The 26883-nt window shown below is 41.8% G+C and overlaps 2 protein-coding genes across 3 annotated transcripts; both read left to right on the top strand.

Annotated features, from left to right (window-relative positions):
- The first annotated feature begins 6241 nt into the window (after window positions 1–6241).
- Window positions 6242–13624, top strand: pdia3 (protein disulfide isomerase family A, member 3). The gene is made up of 13 exons (XM_070830949.1): window positions 6242–6546; window positions 7670–7748; window positions 7861–7978; window positions 8112–8219; window positions 8450–8579; window positions 8747–8863; window positions 9824–9949; window positions 10559–10741; window positions 11135–11243; window positions 12014–12142; window positions 12544–12623; window positions 12899–12956; window positions 13048–13624. The coding sequence occupies exons 1-13, from the start codon at window positions 6413–6415 to the stop codon at window positions 13168–13170; spliced, it is 1494 nt and encodes a 497-aa protein (XP_070687050.1). The 5' UTR covers window positions 6242–6412; the 3' UTR covers window positions 13171–13624.
- An 811-nt stretch (window positions 13625–14435) lies between these two features.
- isg20 (interferon stimulated exonuclease gene) lies at window positions 14436–21280 on the top strand. 2 transcript variants are annotated; one of them, XM_070831499.1, is made up of 4 exons: window positions 14456–14488; window positions 18211–18897; window positions 19164–19364; window positions 20409–21280. In XM_070831499.1, the coding sequence occupies exons 2-4, from the start codon at window positions 18244–18246 to the stop codon at window positions 20607–20609; spliced, it is 1056 nt and encodes a 351-aa protein (XP_070687600.1). In that variant the 5' UTR covers window positions 14456–14488; window positions 18211–18243; the 3' UTR covers window positions 20610–21280. The 2 variants fall into 2 exon arrangements, with proteins under 2 accessions (XP_070687599.1, XP_070687600.1); XM_070831498.1 differs by lacking the exons at window positions 18211–18897; window positions 19164–19364; window positions 20409–21280 and adding exons at window positions 15594–16862; window positions 17011–17571 and having other exon boundaries at window positions 14436–14488.
- Window positions 21281–26883: the final 5603 nt, after the last annotated feature.

The following is a 26883-nucleotide window of genomic DNA, read 5'->3' as shown; positions in this document are numbered from 1 at the left end:
CACAAGGCTTGTGATACCAACAATTAATTAATCCTACTGACAACTGTCCAAAGCCTGATATAACTTATTCCTCTGTGCCATAGAGCTCCATTTTTGTCCCAGACATATTTAAAACACATTAATGGCACACACGCTTACACTGGGGGACGTGTTCCTTTATTACCATGAACAATCCCACCTGTGCACAAGGACTACAGCTTCAAATAGCCGTGGATTTGCCAGCTGTTTGAGGTAATTGTTAGAGTTGGAATGATTTGGCAATTCATCATCAATAAACAGAGAAAGTAATTGTTAGTTGCAGCCATAATGATTATTTTGCCTTTACGTAAGTATACATTTGGAAAATATTGAGAGTCAGATGTTGTTTTTACTATAACAAAAATATAAAATATTGGCAGTTGTCTTTCAACCTTCCTGATGAATTACCCTTAAATCTGACTGAACACACAGTATAGTATAGTATAGTATAGTATAGTATCATCTGCACTCTGGGGTGAATATGAAGCTAAATATGTGCCCGTCTTTTATTTGAAAGTGAGAGTATTGACACCAGTGTTTTCTCTGCGCTGTGAGTGCTTTGTCCCGCTGTGACTGAGAAGGTTTTTATTGTCTACAGCGATGAAACGGGCAACAATTTTTCCAGTGTTTTGGTCTGGACGCTGACAGGACAACAAGGCGTTCTTGTGCTCTGACAAGACGCAGCTGAGACGTCATGTGTTGGTGTCGCGAGGCATGAGGAATCTGTTTCTCTCCCCCTGTCAGCGCTTGGAGGAAGGTTGTGATGGCCTGAATACACACAAACATCCTCTTCCTCCCTCCCTCCCTCTCTCTCTCTCTCTCTCTCTCTCAATCTCTCCGAGTTTGTCACACGCATTAACGCTGCAGACCTCTCGTCTCCTCCTCCTTGTTCCACATATGGCTGAGGAGCAAGCGGGTTGCCGTGGCAACCGCTTCAAGGAGGCAATGGGGGCTCCGAATCGGGAGGGAAGGGGCTTTGTGGGTAACGGCAAACAAAGCTCTACAGTGCAGAAGAGTGCTGCAGCCACACACACACAGGTTCCTGGGATAAACTAGTGGTTTGATAGTGATGACAATACAGTAACAGTCTGTGTTTAGTGGGATAAAATGATGATTAGATGATGATGACAGTGCTCCAGCCCACAGTATTAATATGTGATGTGTATAGACGATACGCTAAGATGCCAGTGGGTGTCCGATCAGTGACCTTGAAACAGTCCAGATGTTAAAAAAGTGCTGTGTGGTGTAATACTGTGTCTGACACTGACCGTCAGCCCTCCTCTCACCTCATTCAGTCCCTATATTATCTCCATGTAATGCTGCCGTTCCCATCTCAGCTGTGAGTTTACAGTAAACGGTGGCTGGTGTGGAAGAAAGGCGGCTCTGCTTTAAAGGATTAGCTCAGTCTGAGCCACAGAGAAGAGGGAACTTTCTGGAGTGCTGCCGAAAGGTCTGTTTAGGAAGCAAGGTTTATGAGAAAGGAATGCTTTCCACTCTGATGGAGCTTTTTTTGGATTGAAAGTCATGAACATCCATCAGTGCTTAAATAATTATGTCAACTTTTTAACCCAAGCAAGACACAAAGGATCCATACCACTGTATGGTCAGCGTTGATACCTGAAATCTTCTCTATAGTGCTCTAAATAAAAAACACCTGTTTAGCTAAATCAAGGTCAGATAGCTCTTTGAATAGTGTGAGTGTTAAATAGTGTTTGTGTTTTCAGATTGTAAAATAATTACTTTTCACTCTCTGTCTCTAACTGCCCTCTTCAAGTAAAGCAAAGTAATTTGAAGTAATGAGGGTACAAGACAGAGTGTAAATGACTTTAACATTTACACCTTTGTTAGGGTAACTAACTACAGCTGCAGTCTGAAGAGGAGGAGCATGAATCTAATGGAAAAGCGTGAACTAAAGGAAATATTGTCAAAAAGAAACGACACTTAAACAGGTTACATAGAGCGACATATTGGATCCTATAAGCATAGGACTTACAGTTATACAGTTATATTAAAATGTAATTTATTCTCAATACAAATATGAAAAAAGTATGCACAAGAAGTAACATTATATTTTCACAGAGTGTCTATTTGAACTAAGACCGCTGCTATCTGGCCATGTACACCTGGTCAGGTTGAGGACTGGGGTTTAAATCCTGTGTGAGACCAGCAGTAAATTACATGCATTTATTTGTTGTTTCCTTTTGTTATTATCAGTTTTCAGTCACAGTTTGAGGTTGAGGCACTAAAACTATTTGGTAAGGTTTAAGAAGACATCGTGGATGAAATAATAATAAGTCAAATACAAATATAAAAGACAGGGTACATTAAATACAGAATATCTTCTTTCCAACATACACCTGGTGCTGATGGTGTTGACTGTTGACTACTGACACCCAGGTGCAAATAGCATCAGCCATATTTTTACCCGACTGGACAGTTTTGTTTACTGCTGACTGAGGAGGACTCTGTGTTGTCAGAGAGCTCCTTCTGCTGGCCTGATGATACGACTGCAGCTTCATAACGAAGGAACGTTTTTTTCTTTAAGAATAAGTATAAAACCTGCTGGAGGGGTTTTGTTACGAAAGTCAGACAAATGTCCATCCACCTGAGCAGATTTAAACCTTTATTTAATCAGGGCGATTCGTTGAAATTGGGATCCAAGAGAAACCTGAGAACATGAAACATCAACAGACAAACAGCAGCATAGAAAACAACACAAATAAGGACAGACAACCACAGTTTCTTTTGTTTTTATTCATAAATGTTGACAAGAATACAGTGAGTCTGTGCTGAGACTAATATTTCCTTTTGTATATATTTACAACAAGCTACCTGTGAGCCTAAACATGGAGTAAACTCACCTAAAGGAGCAGAAAGAAAGAATAAAAAATATGCAAACGCACGACAAATACAATATAGGCATGTATCCAAAAACATTAATAATATTTGGAGTGGCATGTGAGGACAAACAGAGCTCCCGAACTTTTCCTGATCCGGACCCTGTTGTAAATTTGACAAAAACTAAAGGTGATAAATATAGAAATAATTATAGAATCAAAATAAATACAAATATCAGGCGGAAATGATAAATTGCCAAAATAAATCTAAGCAGCTCTGTAAGTTAAACTATATATACTGTGGTCTATGTGATAAATATTAATGATTTTCACAATAATAACCAAATAGTTTCAATACTTTTAAAAACCGAAAGCTTCAACAACATTTAATGTGATTAGAAGGAATGAAAGAGAGACTGTAGTCTCATAATATCACACACATTAACCTGGTGGCTGTTTCCTCCAGGTTTCTGTTTTGTTCTGCTTTTTAAGAGTAAAATCCAAGGTACTCTTCTAAAGCACTGTAAAGGTACCAAACCCAGAAGTCTCCGGACTCTCGAAGCCTCACCTCATCATCACATCTAAATTGTTACTATAAATGCAAATGAAAAGAATTCATTTATACCCACAGCAAGTCTTATTATTTAAAAATCACAGCCTGCCTCCTGTTGTCTAGTTTTACCTCGTTACCTGACGTCCTCGTGGATTCTGGCAACTGTTTCATGAAACTGCCTCTTTAATTCTTGTTATTGTGTAATTGTGTACATTTCTGGTCTGTTTGTCTTCACGTGAATGCTGCTTGTTTTCAGGTCTCTCTTGTAAAAGAGATCTTTGTCTCAATGACACTGTCTGACTCAATGAAAGTTAAATCAAAAATAAAATAATATACTGTGTTAAATAATATATTTGATAGATATTTTGCTTACAGGACTGATTGTGTAGTTGAAACACCAGATTATGTTGAAAGTCAAGCATATTCCAAACCTTGAAAGCGTAACAGTTAAAATTAAGCATTTTACAAAGTTTCAAGATTTTGTGTTTGTGATAATTCTGATTTTTCACCATGTGAGCACAATATAAACTACAGAATTAGATGTGACGCCAGCTAAATTTTCACATTACAAGGAATTTGCCCTGGTATAATGGTGCATAATCAAGAAACATAAAATGCAAAATATAGAATATAAACCAGAGATATTTACAATACAGAATATGAGAAACATATAAAATAGAAATGTGTGCAGTTTATCTGTGTTTTAATGAAAAAACTGTGCAAAAAGATGTAAAAACTGAATTAATAAACAAAACAAATCATCTTAAAACACATAATTATCGTTGCTGTAATGAGGGCAGTGTACAAGTTCTCTTCTCTGTTGTTCGTGTAACTTAATATTAATGTTTAAGTTTGACCTTCGCAGTAATCTTGGAGATGACACACGTGGTGACACAGAATCCTGCTCGGCTCGTCAGAGGATCGTGGAAAATGGACAGATACAGAACCAAAAAGAAAACAAGCTTCAGGTAATGGAAGTGAATTTCTGAGAAACGTTTGTGATACCGGTGACGGTTCCGGCACGCTGAATCCAGGGGGGCTTAGTTTTTCCACAACAGATACTGTATGAGGCACAGTGAGCTGCCGAACAACATGGTGATCAGTGGGTTTGATCTGTTCTCATACGTCTCAGCCGAGATTAACGTGGGAGCATCGCGTCCATCTCTCCAGACTTCAGAGAGACTTCCCTTTGCTTGTGTTTTACAGACCGATCAGTTAATCTGGACATGATTATCTAATACCAACATGGGTACAGGAATTGGAATAAATTACCTTTACACATTAAAACATCAACTTTTATTTATTTATTTATATGATTATCAGATTTATTGTATCTATCAGTTGTTCTTTACTTTCTAATTTCTTTCTGGAGTGATTAAACTGATGATTGCGTTATAATGTTGGTTCATTGGAAACATGGTGAACCGACCGTACTTCTACAGCACCTGTCGAGGCTTTTCAACCACTTAAAGAGCTTTAACACTAGATTTACATTCACCTGTTCGTGCACTGTGGTGGAAATGTTTGTATTGTATGAATAAAGACGAGTCTGACGTCTGGAGTTTAAGTTTGGTTTAATCGTCTTGCAAGAGGAAGAGACAAGTCATCACAGGAGTGATACAAGGTTCTTCGCCGAGCTAATCTCGGGGTGGGAGTCTTATAGTAAGTTTGCTCCTCCTCCTCCTCCTCCTCCTCCTCTCCTGGACAGGTGCTACCCCTCGTTTGCCATAAGGACATCCTATTATTTGAGTTTAGAGAGAAAAGGGAGTTTTGCTTGTGCAGCAGACTGAGGCAAAGGGAGTAAAGTTGAAAAGTTGGTCTGACTTTCGAGGTCAGGTCAAACTGGAGTTCCCAGGAAGATACTGTTAAGACCATGTAAGCTAAACAAGCATATACGAACTGATGATCATGAGAATATATGATAACACGCAGAGTATATGAGATGGAAGGGAGCAGTTTAGGATTCAGTACCTTCAACATGTGGATTGGAGGAGCCAGAAATTGAACCAAAGCGCTCACGACTTGTGGACTACGAAGAACCACAACAGAAACAAGTCTGGAACTTCTAAGGGTTGCATCTTTAAAACAAAAAAAAGACCTTTAACCCTAAACTTCTGTTTTATATGTCGTTTTTTATACACATTTATATCCGTCCATAGCTAAATATTTCTTGTTTTGGCCAGTGAAGCTGATTCTGATTTACTCTAATGTTACATGAGATAAGTTGTGTTCTTGTCTGACAAATGCTTAATTTATTTACACTATCATGTTTATATTTTTAGATATTTACAAGTATATGTACAGTTGACCTGTTATTGCACATTATATGCTTGTCGCTGCAGCTTATATTAGATCTGAACGTCTGATTTACTCCACTGAATGTTGCATCATTTGCTATTTTGTGTTTGTTGCTGCAGGAATGAGGAGAAACACAATTTTCCTTCCTTAATGTACAAACTGTACACAGATGGATGACAATAAAGTGTCTTATCTCACTGCATCTGTATTTTTGGTGCACACTTGTATGTATTGTGACACATTAAATAACTGCTGTACACTTACATGCTCATCATAGATTTGCAGTTCTTTAAAAAAAAAAAAAAAAACCTGATTTCAAGCAGTGAACTACCAACATGATCACCTCCGCTTGTGAGAGAGGAGTTTAGATTTTTTATGTCGAGCTGTGATTGGTTCTGAGAGGATGAGCCCGCCTTTGCGCGCCTCTCATTGGCTGACGGAGGCGGAGCGACGTGCCGGGTCGACCAATGGGAAGCTGCCACACTGTGGTTAGGAGCGGTGCCGCTGCCTGCCTGAACATCTTCACCGCCTCCGTCTCTCTTTCTCTTTCTCTGTCGACCAGTCCGCCTTTGGCCCTGTCCGACCAGCCTTGGCGTTCACGTTGCCGGAGAGCAGAAGAGGAGGTCGGCTGCCGCGGACGCAATCTCCAACTTTTTTTTTTATACCTAGCATAAAGCCGAGTAGGTTTTTAAGCTAGCGCAGTGCGATGCTGAGGCTAATCTTCCTGGCTGCTCTCGCCGGCTTCTCCCGGGCCAGTGATGTGCTTGAATACGCGGATGATGATTTCGAAAGCAAAATTGGAGACCATGATCTCGCCCTTGTGGAGTTTTTCGCCCCTTGGTGAGTCTTTCCAGGGGTTTGTGCGGAGTGTCTGAGCAATTACGTTGCTTTTTTTAATATATTTTTTGTGGTTTACATACGTTAAATAAGCTAACGCTAGCTTACTTGCGTCGTATCTAACTGACGTTCACTTGCAGAACTTGGTACACCGTGAATGTATCTCATTTATTTTATTATTATTTTATTCGTTGTAGAAATTATAATTGCATGTGTAACGTTAACAGAGTCGGTAGTGTCAAATTGTCTGTGGTTTATTGGCTAGTGACCAAATGTTAGCATGTTAGCTAGAGGCGAAAAGGTGTAAGCCCTATTTGTAGGGTTTCATTTAGCTGAACCAGTGTTTTAAAGACCGACACGGTTTGACAGAACCGTTAGATATTTCAAGACTACTAATTACGCCTTGTAATTAAAACTGCTCTTAATCCTTATCAATGAAAACTAGCTAACTACGTGCGAACGAGGCTATGAGGAAGTTAGGGGCGTGTCCTTTCACTGTTGTAACGTTCTGATTGGCCAGGGAAGTTTTGGTGTCCACCTCTGATTGGTCCAGAGGAACTATGACGTGGTCCCCTGTGCCAAACTTGAATAAAAAAAGAAGTGAATCGAGAAAATATGTATTAAAACGTGGAAGTTAAACACTTTAAAGAGCGGAAATGTAACTTTAAAAGCACAAAATGTCCAAAAGAATCATTAGTTGTATACTGACTGTGATTATTTGATCGTTTTCTTAATTGTCTGTTAATAAGCCAGACATCTTTGGATTTTAAACTATTGCACAGATAAATTTAGCATTATTGGAAAAATGAGATTGAAGAGATGGAAATTTTTTTTTTAATTTGCTAACTTAATGGACAGAACTACCAGTCAACTGATCAACAGAGTGCTCAATATTTAAAATGGGTAGTTGTACCGCTAAAATGACTTTCACTCTGGTGAGTCAGGTTTTTTTTCCCCCCCTTAACAGTTTTCAAACTTTTGCAGGTTACAAACCCTGTTGAGTCAGCTCAGGTGTATCAAATTCCACACTAGCTCCCCCTGAGGATCTTTGCCAAGCTGAAACCTGAATACAGCTGATGTGTAACTTGTTCATCTGTTTAACTGGTCCATGCTCTCTGCCCGTCAGGTGTGGCCACTGTAAACGGCTAGCACCTGAGTACGAGGCGGCCGCCACTCGTCTGAAAGGCGTTGTATCTCTGGTCAAGGTATTGCATAATTCAGTTCACCTATTTCTTCACTTTAGCAAGTCCCTCTGCCCTCTGTACCGTAGTGAACTCTGCGCCTCATCAGAAAGTCAATGATTTTCTTTCCCCATAGGTCGACTGCACAGTCAACAGCAACATTTGCAGCAAATACGGCGTCAGTGGCTACCCGACCCTGAAAATCTTCAGGGATGGAGACGAGACTGGTCCCTATGATGGTCCCAGAACTGCAGGTATTTGCCTCTGATGTGAATTATTTGTGTGTAAAATGTCTTAAAGGTTCTCACATGTGTGCAGATACTCCTTATATCTGCTTATTTCTGTCGCCTCGTGGTCAAACTTGTGTTGTCCTCTCGCTCCTCGTAGATGGGATTGTGAGTTTCCTTAAGAAGCAGGCTGGACCAGCTTCTGTGGAGCTCAAGGCTGAAGCAGACTTTGAGAAGTTCACTGGAGACCAAGATGCAAGTGTTGTCGGTGAGTTAAAGCTTGCAGCTCAGTCAGTTTCTCGGCGGTGAGATGAATAAGCATGAGGTGTTTACTTGAGCCAAGCTTGGATACATTTTGAGTGCAGTGAGAAGCTGCTGTCACACGTAATCAACCAAAGTTCTTTGTAGTATTTTGCTGACAGTGTTGTTGACGTGTGGAAACAATGGGACCGTGGCTATTGCATCCTGATCTGGGTATGATTCTTCCGTCCTTCACAGGGCTCTTTGCTGATGACAAGAGCACAGCACAGGCTGAGTTCCTGAAGGCAGCCAGCGCCTTGAGGGACAGCTACCGCTTTGCCCACACCAACTCCGAGGCTCTCCTCCAGAGCCACGGCATTGACGGAGAGTACGTAGCTCTTTCTGCCCTCGTCCTAGTACGCTTTCTTGCTTTGATGTGCGCCCACAGGGGGAGACATCTGCAAAAAGTCAAGATTACTTGCCTCCATGCACGTTTGATATCACCAGTGTAGCTGCCGTTGCTGCTCCACTGACATATCCTGTGCTTGTTTACAGGGGAGTCGTCCTGTTCCGCCCTCCCCGACTCAGCAACAAGTTTGAAGACAGCTCGGTCAAATACAGCGAGGACAAATACAGCAGCAGCAAAATCAAGAGGTTCATCCAGGACAACATGTGAGTGTTCTCTCAATCATCTAACATCCATGTACTCGTGCTGCAAGTGAGGTGATGGCTCGCTTAATTTGCTTTATTTACAGTAGCTGGTCTTGTTTGTGGTGTCATTTTGCACAGTAACAGCACATACGTGCCAATATGGCCCAGAGCCAACAGGATCTTGTGTAGTAGGTGAGGTGTCACTCTGCAAACACGGGCAGGTCTCAGTCAACTCTGAGCATGTGTGAATGGTACTTATGGCCAAGTACTGGACTTTCTAATCTGATGTCATGATAACCAGGTTATATGACTATTATTTGCTGAATCATCACAGAGAATCAAGAACTATGTGCCTGCTTGTGTCTGATTATCTTCAGTGTAATGAAGAATTATTTTGGTTGGAGCCACGTGGACATTTTAGTTGGCCTGTCATCTGTATGTTGAAGTGGCCTTATGGTTAAATAAATGTTTTATTTAAGATGTTGTTTGCTTGTGAGCTTAAAAGCACATAGTTTATTTAGGAGCTTGTATGTGTGCATCCACTAGAGTGTTATTTCCTGTGTTACTGGTGGCCTACAGTAAATCTACTTTGGAGTGATTTCTGTATACTTTAACCTTTTTTTTTACATTTTGTTAATATAAAGGCAGGTGTAGCTTCTCACTCTGAATTTCTAGCACATTTCTTGATGAAACAAAAGATTACAGTGTTATCTACTTGTGGTTTCTACTTTTTGGTTCCCGCCCACCAACCGTCATGTCTGCTCACTTATTTCACTTTCACTCTGGTCCCGCTTCACCTCTCAGCTCAAGACAAACTACATGACATTGAAATCAGAGCTAAACCCTTTAAACCAGCTAAATGTTTGCACTTGGTACATTTGTGTCAACCATCTGTATCACTGGATTATGAGTCCCTTCATTCAACTAAAGTAAAACTTGCTGTGATTTCAGTATTTTGTAAACTTTCTCTCTTCAACTCAGCTTTGGAATCTGCCCTCACATGACGGACGACAACAAAGACCAGCTGAGGGGGAAAGACCTGCTGGTGGCTTATTATGATGTCGATTATGAAAAAAACCCCAAGGGCTCCAACTACTGGAGGAACAGGTAAGGGTCTCTAAACTCCTCGTTTTTAATTTCTAAACTCATCAAGTGTCTCTCCTGTGGCAGGTAACCACAGTCTACGAAACAAAAATGAGATTAAAGCTCGTTTTCCTTCCAAAATGTTTAACTCTGTGTACTAGAGCTGCAATACTGTGTCGATTTAAAAAGAAAATGAGCTCTCTTGATGATCAATAGCTTCAATTTTAAATGAAATGCCAAAGATTTGATAGTTCTAAGGTTTCAAATGTTGCCTTTGTCTTATATGGTAGAAAATTGAAAATTTTGGGCTATTTAAATAATAATTGACTGCTACTCCAGTAAAACAAGATATTTAGTGACGTTAGCAGCTTGTGCTCTGGATTATTGTGAAAACACTTGATGTTTTATTGATCTGAGCCTGAAACTATTGATCAAAAATAATTGCCATGTTAATTGTTTTGTTGTGACCCTACACTGGACCAAAGGCTTCACTAAATTAGTTTGTCCTCATTTGTTTTTCGCCTCACATATTTGGATTTTATCTGAACTTTTCACTCCCTAAATGCATCCTTTGATTCTTTCACCTCCATTTTCAAAAGCATGGCTTTTATAATGAAACGCACTGTTTCTCAGGGTGATGAAGGTGGCCAAGGGCTTCCTGGACCAGGGCAAGAAGCTCAACTTTGCCGTTGCCAGCAAGAACATCTTCAGCCACGACGTGTCCGAGTTCGGCCTGGACGGCAGCTCAGGGGAACTTCCTCTGGTGGCCATCCGCACCGCCAAGGGAGACAAATACACCATGACGGAGGAGTTCTCGTAAGCCCAGTGTTATTTTACTTGTTCGCCACAAGTGCATTTCAGTCATTAAAATGGACAAGACACAGCATACGGTCATTTAAAGATACGTTTGAAGGGCACAGAGGACATCAGTTAACCCTCCTTCAGATAAATATTTAACTGTGCTGTAATGTGGAAAACAACTGCAGTGTTTCCATGTTTGATTTAAGAAGTTTCTCAGATGCTGCGGTGCTCAGTAGTCATGTGTCCCCACTAAAGATGAACAGAACAGAAATATAAATTAGAAATTGGGCATCATAGTCTGATTAATGGTTTCCAATCCAAGTGAAAACTTAGATATACCGTACCGATTCTCACTCATTGTTCCCACTGATCGCTGAAACACGCCGTCTGTCTTTGTTCTGCCTACAGTCGTGATGGGAAAGCTCTGGAGCGTTTCCTGCAGGACTACTTTGATGGCAAGTTGAAGCGCTACCTCAAATCAGAGCCCATCCCAGAGAACAACGATGGACCCGTTAAGGTGAGATGAAACATCCAGGAAGATTCTGCTGAACACGTGTACTTGTTTCATTTGTTTTATTTCAAGATCCAACCTTAATTTTCATGGAAAATGCATTGTCCTCCTTTGTAATAATTACTTTCCGGTTGTGTAGAAACTGAGACTAGTTTTAAGAAACATGCTCGGTCGTCCTGAGGACTTGAGCTCAGCTGACTTTCTCATGTTTTGAAAGGAGTGGCGACAGAAACTTGTTTATATGAAGGATTCATTGTGTCTTACTTTGTCTCCGTCCCTCCAGCCACTGGAGAAAATCTAAAATGGGATGATTATTAAAAACTACATCATAGAACTTGAAATTATTATCCCGATTAATTGATGATTCTTTGGTCTATAAAACGTCTGTTTACTCTGAATGTCTCATTTTGTTTGATCGGCAGCAATTTATCTAAAGCTGAGAAACAGAAATCCTCACCTTTTTAAGGAGCTGCAGCCAAAACTGTTTTGCATTTCTACTTATAAAGTTTTTTGAAATAGTTAATTTTCTGTCTTTTAAAATCGACTGATGGTTTCAGTTCTGGCCCTAATAAGTAAACAGGTTTTTGGAGTTTTTACTGTGATTATTGGCTAGAAAATGATTTTTGAAAACGATGTTTTGGTTCCTCACCACGATCAGATGCTCTGCTTGTTGAGAGCAGTCGTTCCACTGGATATTTTTAGCAAAGTGTGACGCCAACACTCAAACTGCTCAAGAAAAAAAAAGATGCTGATGCGTCCGTAACGTTTGTGTTCAGGTCGTGGTGGCCGAGAACTTCGACTCCATCGTGAACGACGACAGCAAAGACGTGCTGATCGAGTACTACGCTCCGTGGTGCGGACACTGCAAGAGCCTGGAGCCCAAATACAACGAGCTGGGACAGAAGGTGAGACACGGGACTCGTAACCCACTGCAGCAGTTACAAGATGATGATAACACTCTGAATTAGAAAATGTGCCACCAGAGACCAGATTGAACGACATCCACACCCTGACAGAAAGAAACTGGGGGTGAATAGTGGAGGGAACCTGCTGTTGTCCCTCATTTATTTCATCATCGCTGTAATTCTCTTTTTCAAACAGATTGTATGAGTTAAGCTGCTGTTGTATGGCTCGCTGTAGACCAGACATTTTTTAATGCATTTCAGTACATAGAAACAACTTTCACTCTACTAGAATGAAATAAAAATGTGTGTTTGTCGTCTGGCTTGCATGGTTCAACACAAAAGGACCAGACTGAACTTACAGACAGGTTTCGTGAACTAGCGTCTCTCCTCTGCTCCTACAGCTCGCTGATGATCCCAACATCGTCATCGCCAAGATGGATGCCACAGCCAACGATGTGCCGTCTCCATATGAAGTCAGCGGGTGAGTCGTGAGCCGCTTCAGTGTGCAGTAACACTCGGAGAAGGCCTTGAAGTTTAGAAACGTGGTGTTTCACAGATGTCGCATCTGAATTCATCCAGTTTATAATAACCTGCGCAGGAACTATCTGTGAAACTGAGCTCATTAGCCGAGTCTGGCACATTCTCATTGATGTGGAAGCTGAAATGTAGATTAAATTTCACTGTGTTGAATGAGAACAACACTATCTGATGATATGAATTCTTATCAATCTCCTCAACCTTTGCTTTCTTTCCCAGTTTCCCCACATTATACTTTGCACCAGCTGGACGCAAGTCGAGTCCAAAAAAATACGAGGTGAGTATCTGCCGGTGCGACTTAAAAACAGAGTAAACTTGTGTTTCGCGTCCGCTCCACTAATTGTCCTGTCTCGCCGCTCACGCTGCAGGGAGGCCGCGAGGTGAGCGACTTCATCTCCTACCTGAAGAGGGAGGCCACCCACCCCTTGGTGGTGCAGGAGGAGGCCAAGAAGAAGAGGAAGAAGAAGGACGGCGACAACATCGAGCTATAAAAGCTCCATACAGGAACTCAACATCCCCCCACCAGGAGGAGGAGGAGGATTGGGGAAATCCATGCAAAGAAAGAACTAAATTATATTCCACTCTCTTAGTGAACTACCGAATGCTCTGAAGCCAAGTCGAAAAGACGCGGCGCCCCCTTTAGGTCCTCCGCTGCTCTGGGAAAACTGTGGAAGGTGGAGAGGTGGTGGCCAGGGCCTGCCCCATGATTTAAAACAAAAACAAATTTTTAGGGAAGAGGGGACAGCTTTTGAAAAATTGAGATTTTTATTTCCCCTGGTCTGTTGTACCACACCTCAGGCTGATGCACTTTGGTTTGACACCAGTCTCCAGTCATCTGTCGCTTTTGGTTTTTGTCGTTGTTGTCGTCACAGGGGATAATGGTAATGGTGAATTCCTTTTTATTTCTTTTTCTTTTTTCTTTTTTTTTTTTTTTTTTTTTGTGTTTTTGTAACACGTCTTTGTTTTTGTACATTTGGAAGGATTGTGAAATAATAAAAAGGCCCACAAAACCAAAACAAACGCTCTCATTCATGAATGTTAAATGCTTTTATCAAACTGTCTTTGCAGATAAAACTGCTGCTGATTTTTATTTTTCAGGAGAGATGAAACCTTCCTTGTAATTCCCAAGAGTGTATTAAGTAAGTCTCTGCAAACTAGTATTATTCTCCATCTCATTTCAATTAATTGAAAAATCTTGTGGGGATATTTCCCCCTTTATTTATTATATAGACCAGTCTGCAAATGTCTTCTTCAATTCAAGCTCAAAATCTAAAGATATTCAAGATCAAATTCTCTTTAATAAATTTAACTATTCAGTTGTTCCAAATATTTGGCATTCCATCGTTTTAAGTTTTCAGCACTTGTAAAACAGATTTGTTCATGTGGATGTAAAAACTGGATTAAAATAATTTTGTTTTGGTCTGTAAGTACAGAATTTAGGACAAAAGGCAAAGAGACAATTACCATAACCCATAATATCAGAATGGTAGAAAACATTTAAATCAATAAATCATTTCAACAGTTAATCAGCCATGTTAAAGAAGTAGATTATCATATTTTCAGTCAAATTTGGGGAAAATAAATTGTTAATATAAATAAATAAATTGAAAATAAAGTGTCAATTGCTGCATTTGTGGAATATTTTTTTGGGTAATAGCGGATTCAACCAGTAGGCGGCGCCTCTGTAGGTATTTGACAGACGAACACTTCCTGTCTCAGAACAAGCGAAGAAGAAAAAGAGCCAATCAGACGGCGGCCTGAAAAGACTTGTCCAGGCTTGTCCAGACGGTCCACGTGCTGCTATGCGAGGTAACGTACTGATGTGGAAATGGCCACGTCTTTTTTTTAAATGTAGTTCTAATGTGTCTGTTATCTACTTATTTATATCCTCACATTAGTCGTTATTGTTTGTTTCGTCGAGGAATCATGTTTAGTGTGTTGTTGACGTGGTTCTCCTCAGCTAGCTAATGCTAATGCTAAATGGTTTTCCTGAACGGAACGCCGAACTCCATTGAAATATTCGCCTACTCTAGACGGTTTTGGCGACCGACAACGTTCAGCGCCACTTAAAACAAAAAATTACCGCCTTTTCAGAACCTTTAAGGGCCAGTGGTTATTTCGGCTTTATTACCACCAACAATCACCACCTCGTACATAACTGTGTGCGGTAGACAACTGTGGTTTGGTCACACAGTGGTTGCTATTTCCAAACACGGCCTGCTGACGAAGCAGGCATGTGAGATCACTGTAAACAAAATACAAGATTGACAGTTTGCTGGGGTTTCCACTGTAGTCTTGCATGGATTATATACGTTATCAGACAGGCTTTACGGGCGGTCTAAGTACAGCAGCTGGATTTGCCATCAATATAATTAGCATTTTGAATTTTGCAGGAATTTTGACATCGTTTTAAAGTGAAAACAGCACGTGTTGTCCCTTATCTTATGAGATATCCCTGAGTAATGGCCCTCAAACGTTTTCCAGACTAACTTATGTTATTAACCCTTTGATGCACCCACGCGTGTTTTTACCAAATATGGCAATTGAAGAAAATACCAGTTTTTTGTGGTAGAGGGCACTCACACTGTATCCTCCCCCTCCTCTCTCCACAAGCTCTGAGGCATTAAGTTTGTGTGTGTGTGTGTCTACAGCGTGCACATTGCATTACCCTATGACTGAATGCATAAAAGCTCAGGTAGCTTTCAAGTGGCACCGTTTCTGTATCCTCCATTTCGTGTTTAGTTATTATGCCATCGTTCAAAGCACCACGACATTTTTTTACTATAAAATACGTAAAACGCGCCTACACAGGGGTTCCCGCTCAGCTTTGAAATAAACGAAACCAGGACCTTTTCCTGCACATGAAAGTTACAGTCGCCGAGAACCAAACCAGACCTCGACTTTGTTTATGCAGCTGCCGCACGGTACAGAGGAGCACGATGGACACCACTGAGGAGGCACGTGATTTGATCACGGAGTGCAATACCGAGCCCATGGAGCACAAGTCCATAACCTCGGAATTGGACTCCGACACAGGCAATGCAGATGGTGATGAGCACCTCCCGGGGCCGGCCCACCCTCCACCGACTTACCTGGGGCAGGGGAGACGCCACCAGACCAGTCATGGAAGTCCAAAAACGGAGAGATCCAATGGGAACCCACAAATGACATGACGCTCCAGTTTAAACCTCGAGGCACAACTCTAATCCCAGGACCCACCCGCTATGCCGTGTCCAGAGTCAGTGAGCTGAGTGACAGTTTTGATTTATTTATCACCCCGGAGATCACGAAGCTTGTCACTGAATATACCAACCTGCACGGGAGAAAGGTGGCCCCCGAGTGGAAGGACATTGATGCCACCACCGTGCGGGCTTACTTTGGTCTCCTTCTGTTGGCTGGCGTCTATCGGTCCCGCGGCGAACCAACCAGCAGCCTGTGGGATGACCAGACGGGCCGGCCTATCTTTCGGGCGACCATGTCTCTCAAAACTTTTGTGGTGATCAGCACAATGCTGCGTTTTGACGACGGGAAGTCCAGAGTGCGGCAACGGGGAAAGGATAAGCTGGCTGCGATCCGGGTAATCTGGGATATGTGGATTGCCCGGCTCCCCAGGATGTTCAATCCAGCTGTGGACGTTTGTGTGGATGAGCAACTCGTGCCATACCGGGGACGCTGCGAATTCCGGCAGTACATGCGCACGACCCGCTTTGGCTTAAAAATGTGGGTCTCCTGTGACGTACAAACATCATATGTATGGAGGGCTTCTGTTGACACCGGCCAAGAAGCTGGTGCGCCGGCAGAACAAAATCAAGGACGGAGGGTCGTGTTGGACATGACGGAGGGGCTGGGAGGGGTGACTGTGACATGTGGCAGTTTTTTTTCCTCCTTCGGGCTGGCAGAGGAGCTGCTCCGAAGGAAGATCACCATAGTTGGCGCGATGCATAAAAAACGTCCAGAGCTTCCCCCTCGGCTCCAGGTGGCACAAGGCAGAGAGGTCTTCTCCTCCATCTTTGCATTCACTCAAACTCACACCCTGGTTTCCTACGCCCCTAAGCGGAACAAAAACATTATCCTGCTCAGCACCAAACACCGGGAGCCGGAGATCGACAGTGGGGAGAAAAAGGAGCCCAAGATCATACTTGATTATAACCGCTGCAAAGGAGCAGTGGATACCGTGGATGAGGTACGTTTATGCAAATCAAAACATACATGTTTTGTTTTTGTTTTGCAGAATTTATGTGCTTGTCTGAGATGTTCACTATTCAGCATTTCTTTATATATTTAAAAACATTGTTCATCATCTTTGTCTCTGGTCCTTTTTTGTTTTGCAGATGATCTCTACATACAGCTGCAGGAGGATGACCAAGCGGTGGCCCATGGCCATTTTTTTTTACATGCTGGACATCAGTGCCCTCAACGCTTACACTGTGTGGACGGCCATTTTTCCAGAAAGGAATCAGGGACAGCCCCACAGGCGGAGGCTGTTCCTGGAGGAGCTGGGGAAGAAACTGGTCACCCCACAGATGGCCCGCAGACAACACCTCCCACGGACACCATGGGCCACCAGCCTCGCCTCAGAAGCTCAGGCTGGCTCAAGTAACCCCACCACAGACTCGGCCAACCCCACTAACACCACCACCACCTGTGTGAGGAAGCAGTGTGCGCTCTGTCCTAAACGGAGACGTGTCTACTGCACCTGCACAAAATGTGGAAAACATATTTGCAAGAAGCATTACGACACCTTTTGCATCTCCTGTGTCCCCTGAACTGTTCTGTATGCTGTAGTTATGTTATGTTATTCAGGTTATGTTCATTTATAGATCTTGTTCTTGCTGTTATGGTTTTTTTTTTTCATAATAGATAAGTGGAAATGTTACATTTAATAGGTGAGGTTCTTTTTTACAGCACAAATGATATCTATGATTGGTGCAGGTAATAAAGTTCAAAGAAAGTAGAAAATCGATTGATTGGTTTGATGAGCACTTTTTTGTGCAAAGGGTGCATAAATGTGAGTATTTGACATTTCACATACACCAGGCTGCAATAATCAAACCAAAAATAATCCAGTTTGCATGAAGTATATAGAAAATAAATAGTTTATTGTGTATTTTAGACCATAAAATGAGTTGCATCATGACAAAAACTTGGTTAAAAACTTTCAAAATTCATTAATATTTGATATTTATGATCAGAACTGATGCTGGTTTTAAAAAAGAAATGTGTGCGAAGGGACATTAACGTAACAATTCTGAAAATGCATCAGTTAAAATCAAGACTGTGCAGCTTGTTATTGGCGTGTTGTAATGTTTCGCTGTCAATCGTTTGCCTCCTGAAGTCTGTGATATTTCTGCACGACCACGTCTCCAAACTCCTCTGTGGGCACTAACACAGGCAAGATTAGAGGTTATGCAGCAGCCTCAGTGACCGAGGACACAGTTCTGCAGTTTTCAGAGCAAATGTGCAGGTTTCAAAAACTAAATCTGACCTTTCTCTTCATGATATTCAGGGTTTTTTGTGTTTTATTTCCTCAGAAATGACGACAAGGCCGGTTTCTTTGGTTGCTGATGGCAGAGTTGGTGAAAAGGAATAAAGTCACCTCGCGGGGGCTTCTTGGGAATTACCGGTACTTGTGCAAAAAAACCATGATGCTTCGTGCCATGGAGAGTGCAAGAGCCAGGAAGAAGCACCAGCAGAACATAATCACCTCCAACATGAAGAGGAAAAGAATGGACAACAGCAGCGAACCACTGGATACAAATAGACTGGTCAAAAAAACAAAATCGAGCGATACGGGCCAGGAGAGTGAAAACACTTTCAACTCTGAAAACAAGAGCGCCGACGTGTCTAAACCTGGACTCTGTGTGTCTGAGCCCAAAGCTTCAGACCACCACAGCTTAGCCGCGGCCCTCAGAGACAGCTGGGAGGTGGACAGTGGTTTCTGCTCCGAGGCGAGTCCTCCGGCCAGCGGTCGGAGCTCACCGTGCCTCAGCGTGTGCCCGACCACGGTGGTGGCGTTGGACTGTGAGATGGTGGGGACGGGGCCCGGCGGGCGCTGCAGCGAGCTGGCGCGCTGCAGCATCCTGGACTATCACGGCAACATATTGTATGATAAGTACGTCAGACCGTGTGAGCCCGTCACCGACTACAGGACTCGCTGGAGCGGCATCCAGAGACACGACCTGCATGACGCCACGCCCTTCGCTCAGGCCAGAGAGGAGGTGAGAAGGGCAAACCACCAAATGCTCATTACCGAATGTCGAGGCAGACGCACACTCAGAGTTTATGTAGCTTCAGGAGTGAACACCTGCAATGAGCATACATTCATAATTTTCTCAGCTGTCAGCCCGAAGTGAGATTCAGACGAGCACCAGAGGTGTTTTTCCACCTGTAACTAGCCTCTAACCTCTCATTAGAGATCTGGAGAGTACAGGACTCTGATGATCAATGAATACAGGCGTATTTATTTCTCTTCTCTCTCCTGCAGATCCTCAGTATACTCAAGGGTAAAGTGGTCATCGGCCACGCCATCTACAATGACTTCAGGGTGCTGGACGTGCTCCTTCCAGGTCACATGGTCAGGGACACCAGCTTGACGCGTTTCCTCAGCCGTTTGGCCGGTTTCCCCCGCAAGTGCTGCCTCTCCCTCAAAACCTTGGCCAGCAAGCTGCTGAACAGGAGGATACAGGTGAGCGTTCGTCCGTGTCTGACGCCTCTTCAGACTTCACATGCATTTTATTTCTACTAGAAATGATAAAAATCTCTATATCTTTGTTTATTTTGTAGACGTGTGTTCAGTTAAACATGTGTGTCCTTGTTAGGGCTCTGATATGTGTGATCTCCAGTCAGTCGCAGTGTTGAATCTCGTTCAGAGCTGCACTCTTGAACATTTCAGTTATTGATTCTTCGCCCTGACTGACACGCTGATAGCTTCAGTCTCATGGTGCTTTCTGAAATGAACAGATGTGTGGTGTTGCCTCATGTTGTATCCACGGCAGTACGTCACGTTACACACAGTTAAACTCCGAACACGTCTACACAACCAACGTCCTGTTCGACTTTGACGCGAAGTCACCTCTTGTTCTTTAGCATCAAAGCTCGCTCCTGGTATTTTAAAGTCTACAGCGTTGTTTTCTTCTTCTACTCTTACTCTCATATGTCACATGGAGCGTGTAGGGCGGCACGTGTGCATGTGACCTTCGGGACCAAGTCTCTGGAAAAAAGATTTTTATGTATTTATATATTCAAACGTTTACATTTCGGTGAATCGTTGATCCCTATATTATGATATTATTATATATGATATTATTATCAATGAAAAATAAGGTTTTCTTTTAAATTATCCCAAAAATGTGCAAAAAAAAAGTTTATTTTTTTGCCTACAGAAGAAAAAAAAAGAAAATAGATATGTGATGTAACTTAGAAAGAGTCACCATGACGTTTGTCCACCAGAGAGCACTGATCAGTTTATTTTGACTGTGAAAAGACCTGCTCAGTGCAAATCCTGCTCACCGTACCTGTATAACCAAATATTAGAAGTTATTAGTGTTTTAACTCTCATTAAAAGTCACTGTTTGCTGCCTGATTCAGCTGCAGGGCTTCATTGATTTTATTATTAATTTAACTTTCATATTGAAACGCTGGTGTCAAACAGTCTGAGAGCATCTGAGGATTATTTCCCTTTGATAACACACATAACCTGTAACTAGAGGGTCTGTGCTCCCCCGCCCAGGTGGGGGGCAGAGGTCACTGCTCGGTGGAGGACGCCCAGGCCGCCCTCGACCTCTACAAGCTGGTGGAGGGCGAGTGGGAGCAGGAGTGGCAGAACAAGCTGAGGACCGCAGACGCTCCGCACAAGCAGAGCCTCGCCGACTCCAACCACTACATGCAGGATGAGTTCTGGCCCGATGACGTCATGGCCGACGGCCAATGAGAGGAGGGTTTTTGGGTGGGAAATTACCTCAACAGATCCATATTTACACGGCGGTGAAGAGCTCAGAGACCTCAGAGCAGGGTCGGATAAATATAAGATATGTGTGAAAAAAATTAAATTAAGTCTAAAATTAATAGAAGTTGGTGCAAAATGAGTCGTTTTAGGGGGAGAAAGATCATCTGCATTGTCTCATGAGAAGATGGACTGTATCACTTATTACTTGAGTGTTATTATTTCCTGAATTAACTTATTACATTTAAACACGGTTGGAGTTCCTAACGGCACTTTCTTGTCGCTGTGTTCCCGGATATTCGCCTGCAGAGTTGACAGTTGTGACAGACTTTAAGTTTGTAGTGATTTAACTGATGACATGCAGAGTTTGGAGTGTTTACTCTTATTTGAGAGGTAAAATTGAACCATTAACAGGACACGGGACTGATGTTTGGCCAGAAGGTGCACCAGTTTTGGAAAACACAACTGTATGTTACTCAAATGGAGCAGACAAGTTGCAGCTTTTAAAATGTTTTTCAGTGTTTATAAGGCAAAAGGAAAAGACATTTTTAAAAACTTCACTGGTTTCCATGTTAAACTGCTGCTGTCGTGTGTGTTTTATATTGGATTATACTGATGGCGGCTCTTTACCTCTCATTGTAAGCTGCTCTTAAATGTCCAATAAAACTGCATCATGTTGAAATGAAACGCCGTCACTTTGTTTTTAATGGATGTGAACATTAACTATGCTGTTCTTTACTGTTTTGCCTCTTTTATGCCACTTTTACAGTCTTGTGCTCTGGTTTCACTTCAGTTCGCTGATGTTTGTGGTGTAGTGCTGCCAAGACGCTCATGTGATGTGTGCACCCATCAGCTCTGCTTGGGTCTCAGCCTCATTCTTTTGTGTTTAAAATATATAAAACACTTTGTTATCAGGATTATTATTCTCTCGCCGGGTGAAAAAGACATTTTTGACAGAAGAAAACAGATTAAGGAGTGTTTGTTTCTCCATATAACACCAATTATAAAATGGTTAATGTTTAAAACTTTACTGTACTTTTATAACAAAGGCTTTAAATTCCTACTTGTGGAGTGAAAGGTTTTATTTGTAGTGACAAATCCACAGAGAACTTATTCCCGGACTCTGCTGTTTCCCCTCTTGTGTCTTTCAGGTCGTTGTTTTGGTCCTGCAGCTTCACCCTTTATGTTCAGTGTCGTTTCTTTGGCCCCCACAGGCGGCCGTTCTCAGTAAACCCACTGTCCACTATGTGCTCAACACTAAACAACAGTTAGCGACTAGCTGGAGAACGTAATTCAGCTCTTTATAATGACTTCCAGGTTTTAACTGGGGAGCTGTTGATGTAATCAGCTGTGTTGATTTACCACTTGTGTGTTTCCTCATGTATCTTTTGAGGCCTGTGAGCTGAGCCCTGATCGTTCCTGTAAAAAGGTCAGGCTAATTGCTACAACTATGGCGTCACGGTCATCCCTCCTGATCCAGCGCCAGGTCAGCATTAAGAGCAGCATTGTTAGCAAGCAGAAGCATTAACGGATGAAACCACGGCCCTGCTAGTGTTGGGAAACGTTTCAGGGATCATCCAGGCCGGTTAGTCAGAGTCGTCACACACACACTGGATCAGGATGTGAAATCATCCAACGGCACCAAGTTCAACCCGGTTACAACGTCCACTGACCCCAGAAAGAGCAAAGACGTTTAGCACCACAGTGGGAAGATACAAGTCAAACAAAAGCACAATGGTCATTTTAACATTGGTTTATCGTTGGTTTTCTTCTCTGCCAGCGTTCCCATTAGATCCCAGTGACTGGAATACTTCCATGTGGGAAACTGAGCTGAAAGGCTGCACAGCTTTATGTGGGTGTTTTTATTTATTACTTTAATTTGTTAGTTCCCGACAGGTAACACAAGACAGAAACATTACAAGTGACACAATTAATATACAAACGTAAAGATACACAATATGTTGTGCAGTATTTCAGGTTACGAGTTCTCTAACAGTATTTACTCTTATTTTATAGGTAAAATACTGACAGGACACAGGTCTGATCTCAGATGCACCAGTTTTGGACTTGAGTTTTTTTTTTATAAATGCTGAAAACATGAAAATTGACATGTGGCTGCTGTGAGTGTGAGTCAAGTGGAGTTGCTTTTTAATAAATTTGTTTAAAGAAGGTGGAGCAAGACCAAGTAAAAGTGTTTAATCAAAAACCTTTATGGCTTCTGGACAAGTAGCTCTATTGGTTTAAGTGAACTGTTAATAAAACAGTACTCAATATGTGCAGAAAACATCCAGGCAGCATTAACTGTTAAAGAGCCTGATTTGCTTGAAATTTCCGAGTCCAAGGTGACGCCAAGATACTTGAGCTCACTCACAATCTTTTGTTTGCATCTGTCTAAAGATGTGAGCGCGACACTGGATTATGATCCATTGTAGAATATCTTTTCACTTACATTAAAGGATAACACCAATATTTTTAAACCTAGACCCTATTTGAGCATATTATTCAAGGTTAGGTTTAGGATAAGGGTTCGGGTTCATCAGGACACAATGACAAACAACACGAACACTTCTGTGGTTAACATCTATACACAACCAGTCCTTTGGGGCAACTGCACCTGACCAAAGTGCATCCAGTGAAAGTGCTTGTATTTGGCACAGACGGGCTCAGATTATTGTTCTAAGTGTCGGACAACATTATAGAAAGGATCCGTACAGAGAGAGACCTGTAAAAATCCTTTGGTTTAACCAGACACAGCTGTTATATCACTCTTCACCAGACTCCATGGACAAAAACAGTAATTTTACCCCACAGGTTACAGAGGTTGCTGGCCTACTGCTGCCTCGGTTTCTTTGTGTTTTTGTCTGTTACAAAAATATTGTGTTGGATCTGAACCGAACCTTCAAAACACAGAGGTCATACAATAACACAAGCAAGCTAACCGATGAAGGCAGCGGTAACCAGCCACTCCCCCATTCTGTGAGGAAAATTCATGTTTTTGTTGGTGGAGTCTGGTGGCTTTGAAGCGAATGCCGTAACTTTTGGTTAAACAAAACGGATCCCACAGGTCTATTTCTGTAGGGTTCCTTACTCCATAATGTTGTCATAAAAAAGGCATTTTAAGTGTACAGACTTTGACAGGTGTGGTTGCCTCAAAGGGTTACTTTGCAGCAGTCTACAGTCATTTCAAACCTAAAAACAGTAATAGGGCCCAGGTTTTAAAAAGTTCTCCTTCAACTGCACATGAAGCCCAGCGAGCTGCAGGTGGTGCTGTACATGTCGTTACGCTCCGTGCATCTGTAAGTGGCTTTGTCCTCGATCCTCCGCTTCTTTCTTTCCCCCTCAAACCTGCAAACACACACATCTAAAGCCTGAACTTGGCCCCACAGCTCAGGCTATAGGGAGAGAACAGAGTAGCATTGTTTGCCCAATCCATCTAATTTTGTTCTCCAAATCCAAATATTGAGCAGATCAGGCCTGATTTAGCAGCTTACTAGTCGGCTGCCTGCTCCTTCATCATTGTATCGGGAGGAAAACGTGTGTCGGTGACGTTAGTGGTCAGAGAGAGGAAAATGGCCGACTTCCACACAAAAGAACAACCGGCAGCAGTGATGAGTTTACAGACGGTTGAATGTACAGAGGAAGGATAAGAGGTGACAGGGCCTCTCCTTCAGGGAAGAGCTTTTTATTTATTTAATTAACTACTAAAATCAGGGCTGTTCTGTTCAGCGTCTTGAGATAACGCTGTTAGGAATTGGCGCTATATGAATAAAGATCGATTGGTTGATTGGTTGATTGATTTAGCCTCACCAGCTCAGGTCCAGCTGAGGACCTTTGCTGCAAAGGCGAATTGGACAAACGTACTAAAATTAAAACAGCATTTATTTATCATCTAAGTGATGCTTTATGTTTGGACTAAAACTCCATTTATACATAGAATATTTTACATTTTTGTCAGTTTTGGTCCAAAACAAGATGTTTTTATGTAAATATCAAACACATAGCCACCGATGCATGACCATCTTAGACAAACTGAGATTTAACCCTTTATATGGCACTCATTGAAACACTGGTGATCAAGACTCTTTTTCTTTTGTGAGTTTTTCAAAAGAATTTCTTGCCGGTCTGTCATGTAGCCTGATTGTCTTGGAGAAATCTCGTAGTTCTACTTGGCTCATGGTTGATTGATTGATGACTGATTGATTTTCCATCTTCTCTCAGCTTCACAATTGCTTGTTTTTCACCCATGGACAGCTCTCTGGTTTTCCTGTTGGTCACACCTCTAACTATAAATGCAGTCTGCACAGGCAAAACCCAGATCTGAAACTGAACGTAGACATTCAGCGCTATTTATTGTTTGAATAATCAATGTAACAGGACACACCGGGGCAACAAAACACACCTGTCAGTCACATGTTCCAATACTGAGTGGGTTCAAACAAAAGGTGCTATCTTCTAAGTTGTGTATCAGATCCAGATGTAAATACCTGGAAATAAAAGCTGAAATGTTGATCTCTTGTCTCATATTCATCTTTTGATGTCAAACCCAAATGTTTTCAGTCTACAGCAAAAATAAAGGAACTGGCCTCACTGTTCCAATACTTTTGGAGGGGAGTGTATGGTCCCTTGACCGATAAAGGGTTAAGGGACTCAAATTTGTGTGTAATCCTGTTCCAGCTTAAACAAGGAATCATTTTGAACAGGATCTATAGATGAAAATATGTCCCTGATCACCAGCACTGACTCAGTAAATTAACAGATGATGGTGTTTTTAGACTGTGGATTGATGAACACTGCAAATAAACACAGTCATCTCACCTCTGACACACCTCAGGCCCCGTAACGCTGGTTTAAAAACGCTGGTTTTGAAAGTGTTTCTCAGCTTCTGCAGACTTTTCTGAAGACAGACACAAAAATCATCAACCATCACTTTCACCCAACAGCTGAAACCTCAGAAATCACCACGGTTACAGCATCCCGTCGTGTTTAACGTCCAGCGGCTCTTAAGTTGTTTTCATGCATACCTCTGTGTTGCTCAATTGCTTAAGATTATTCTAGAGATTGTTTTTACTCAACCTCACTCCGTTGTGACTGTGAATGATCACATTATATAAACCTTTACATTACTCTCAGCAGCACAAAGTGCACAGCTATCAAGGTGACGGGCACGTGCTCGCTGTCATTGTGCTCTGCGTGCGGAGATATAACGTGTATGTGGGAACTAATCTGATCACAGGGAATTGTGGACAGTTTTAGGGTCCGTGTTAAGTGATATGAATGCATTGAACTTTAAATCCAAATCCTTGTGGAGAAGGAGGCGAGTGTGTGCATGTGCAGGTACTTCCTGTTTCTGAACTCAGAGATGTTCTGGATTTATAGTTTTATTAGTAATTAATAGATAATAATAGAATTTTTTTTTTGTACAATTAGTAATATTCACTGAACAAATAGCTTTTTTTTACTGTTGTGCACTTTAATTACAATTTCCTTATAGCAGTGATTGTAGGGTTCCAATTAATCATTAATTCAAATATCATTATGCTTGTTTTGTCTGACCAACAATCCCAAACCCAAAGATATTCAATATAAAACAGAGAAAAGCAGCAAATCCTCTTTTTTTTTTTTTGCTTAAAAGACAAAAATTTAATTAATGAATTGATATCAAACAGTCACTGATTCCTTTTTTTTTTGACAAATCATTAATTGAACAGTTGCTGAATTAATTTAAGCCTGTTCTGTTGAACATATGAACAAAACCTTTTCTCACTCTGAACTAAAATGGCCTTAATACCTTTATCCACCGTCAGCTGATGGAGGTTATATATAGTTTATTATATGTATATATATATTATATAAAATATGTTTCTCTAATGAGGACCTGGGATCGTCTAAGTGATGAACACTGATAGAGACAGAGGGCGTATTATAAATGTCTCTCTTTGTTTTCACAGTAATAAGAAATCGACTTTAAAACAATTTGAGACTAAAAAAAGTCTTTTTCCCATTGAGATAATATTTATATATATAATATAAGTCACAACATTAGAACCAGACCGAACCTCTAGTCCACGTCAGGCCTCTAAACATGTGAAGCAGACTGTTTGGATACAGCCTCCCCTCTCTCCTCACCCGAGTGCGATCACGTTGTGAATCCGTCGTCACAATGGCCACTTTTCACTCCATCCAAGTCTCCTTGGAATTCAATCAAATCCCTCCACCCCCTTAAAGCACCTCTTTCCTAAAGTGTGTACTCAACATTACATCA

This window comes from Pempheris klunzingeri, chromosome 5 (genome assembly GCF_042242105.1).
Source record: "Pempheris klunzingeri isolate RE-2024b chromosome 5, fPemKlu1.hap1, whole genome shotgun sequence".
Lineage (NCBI taxonomy): Eukaryota > Metazoa > Chordata > Actinopteri > Acropomatiformes > Pempheridae > Pempheris > Pempheris klunzingeri.
This window is presented reverse-complemented; position numbering and strand designations above follow the sequence as displayed.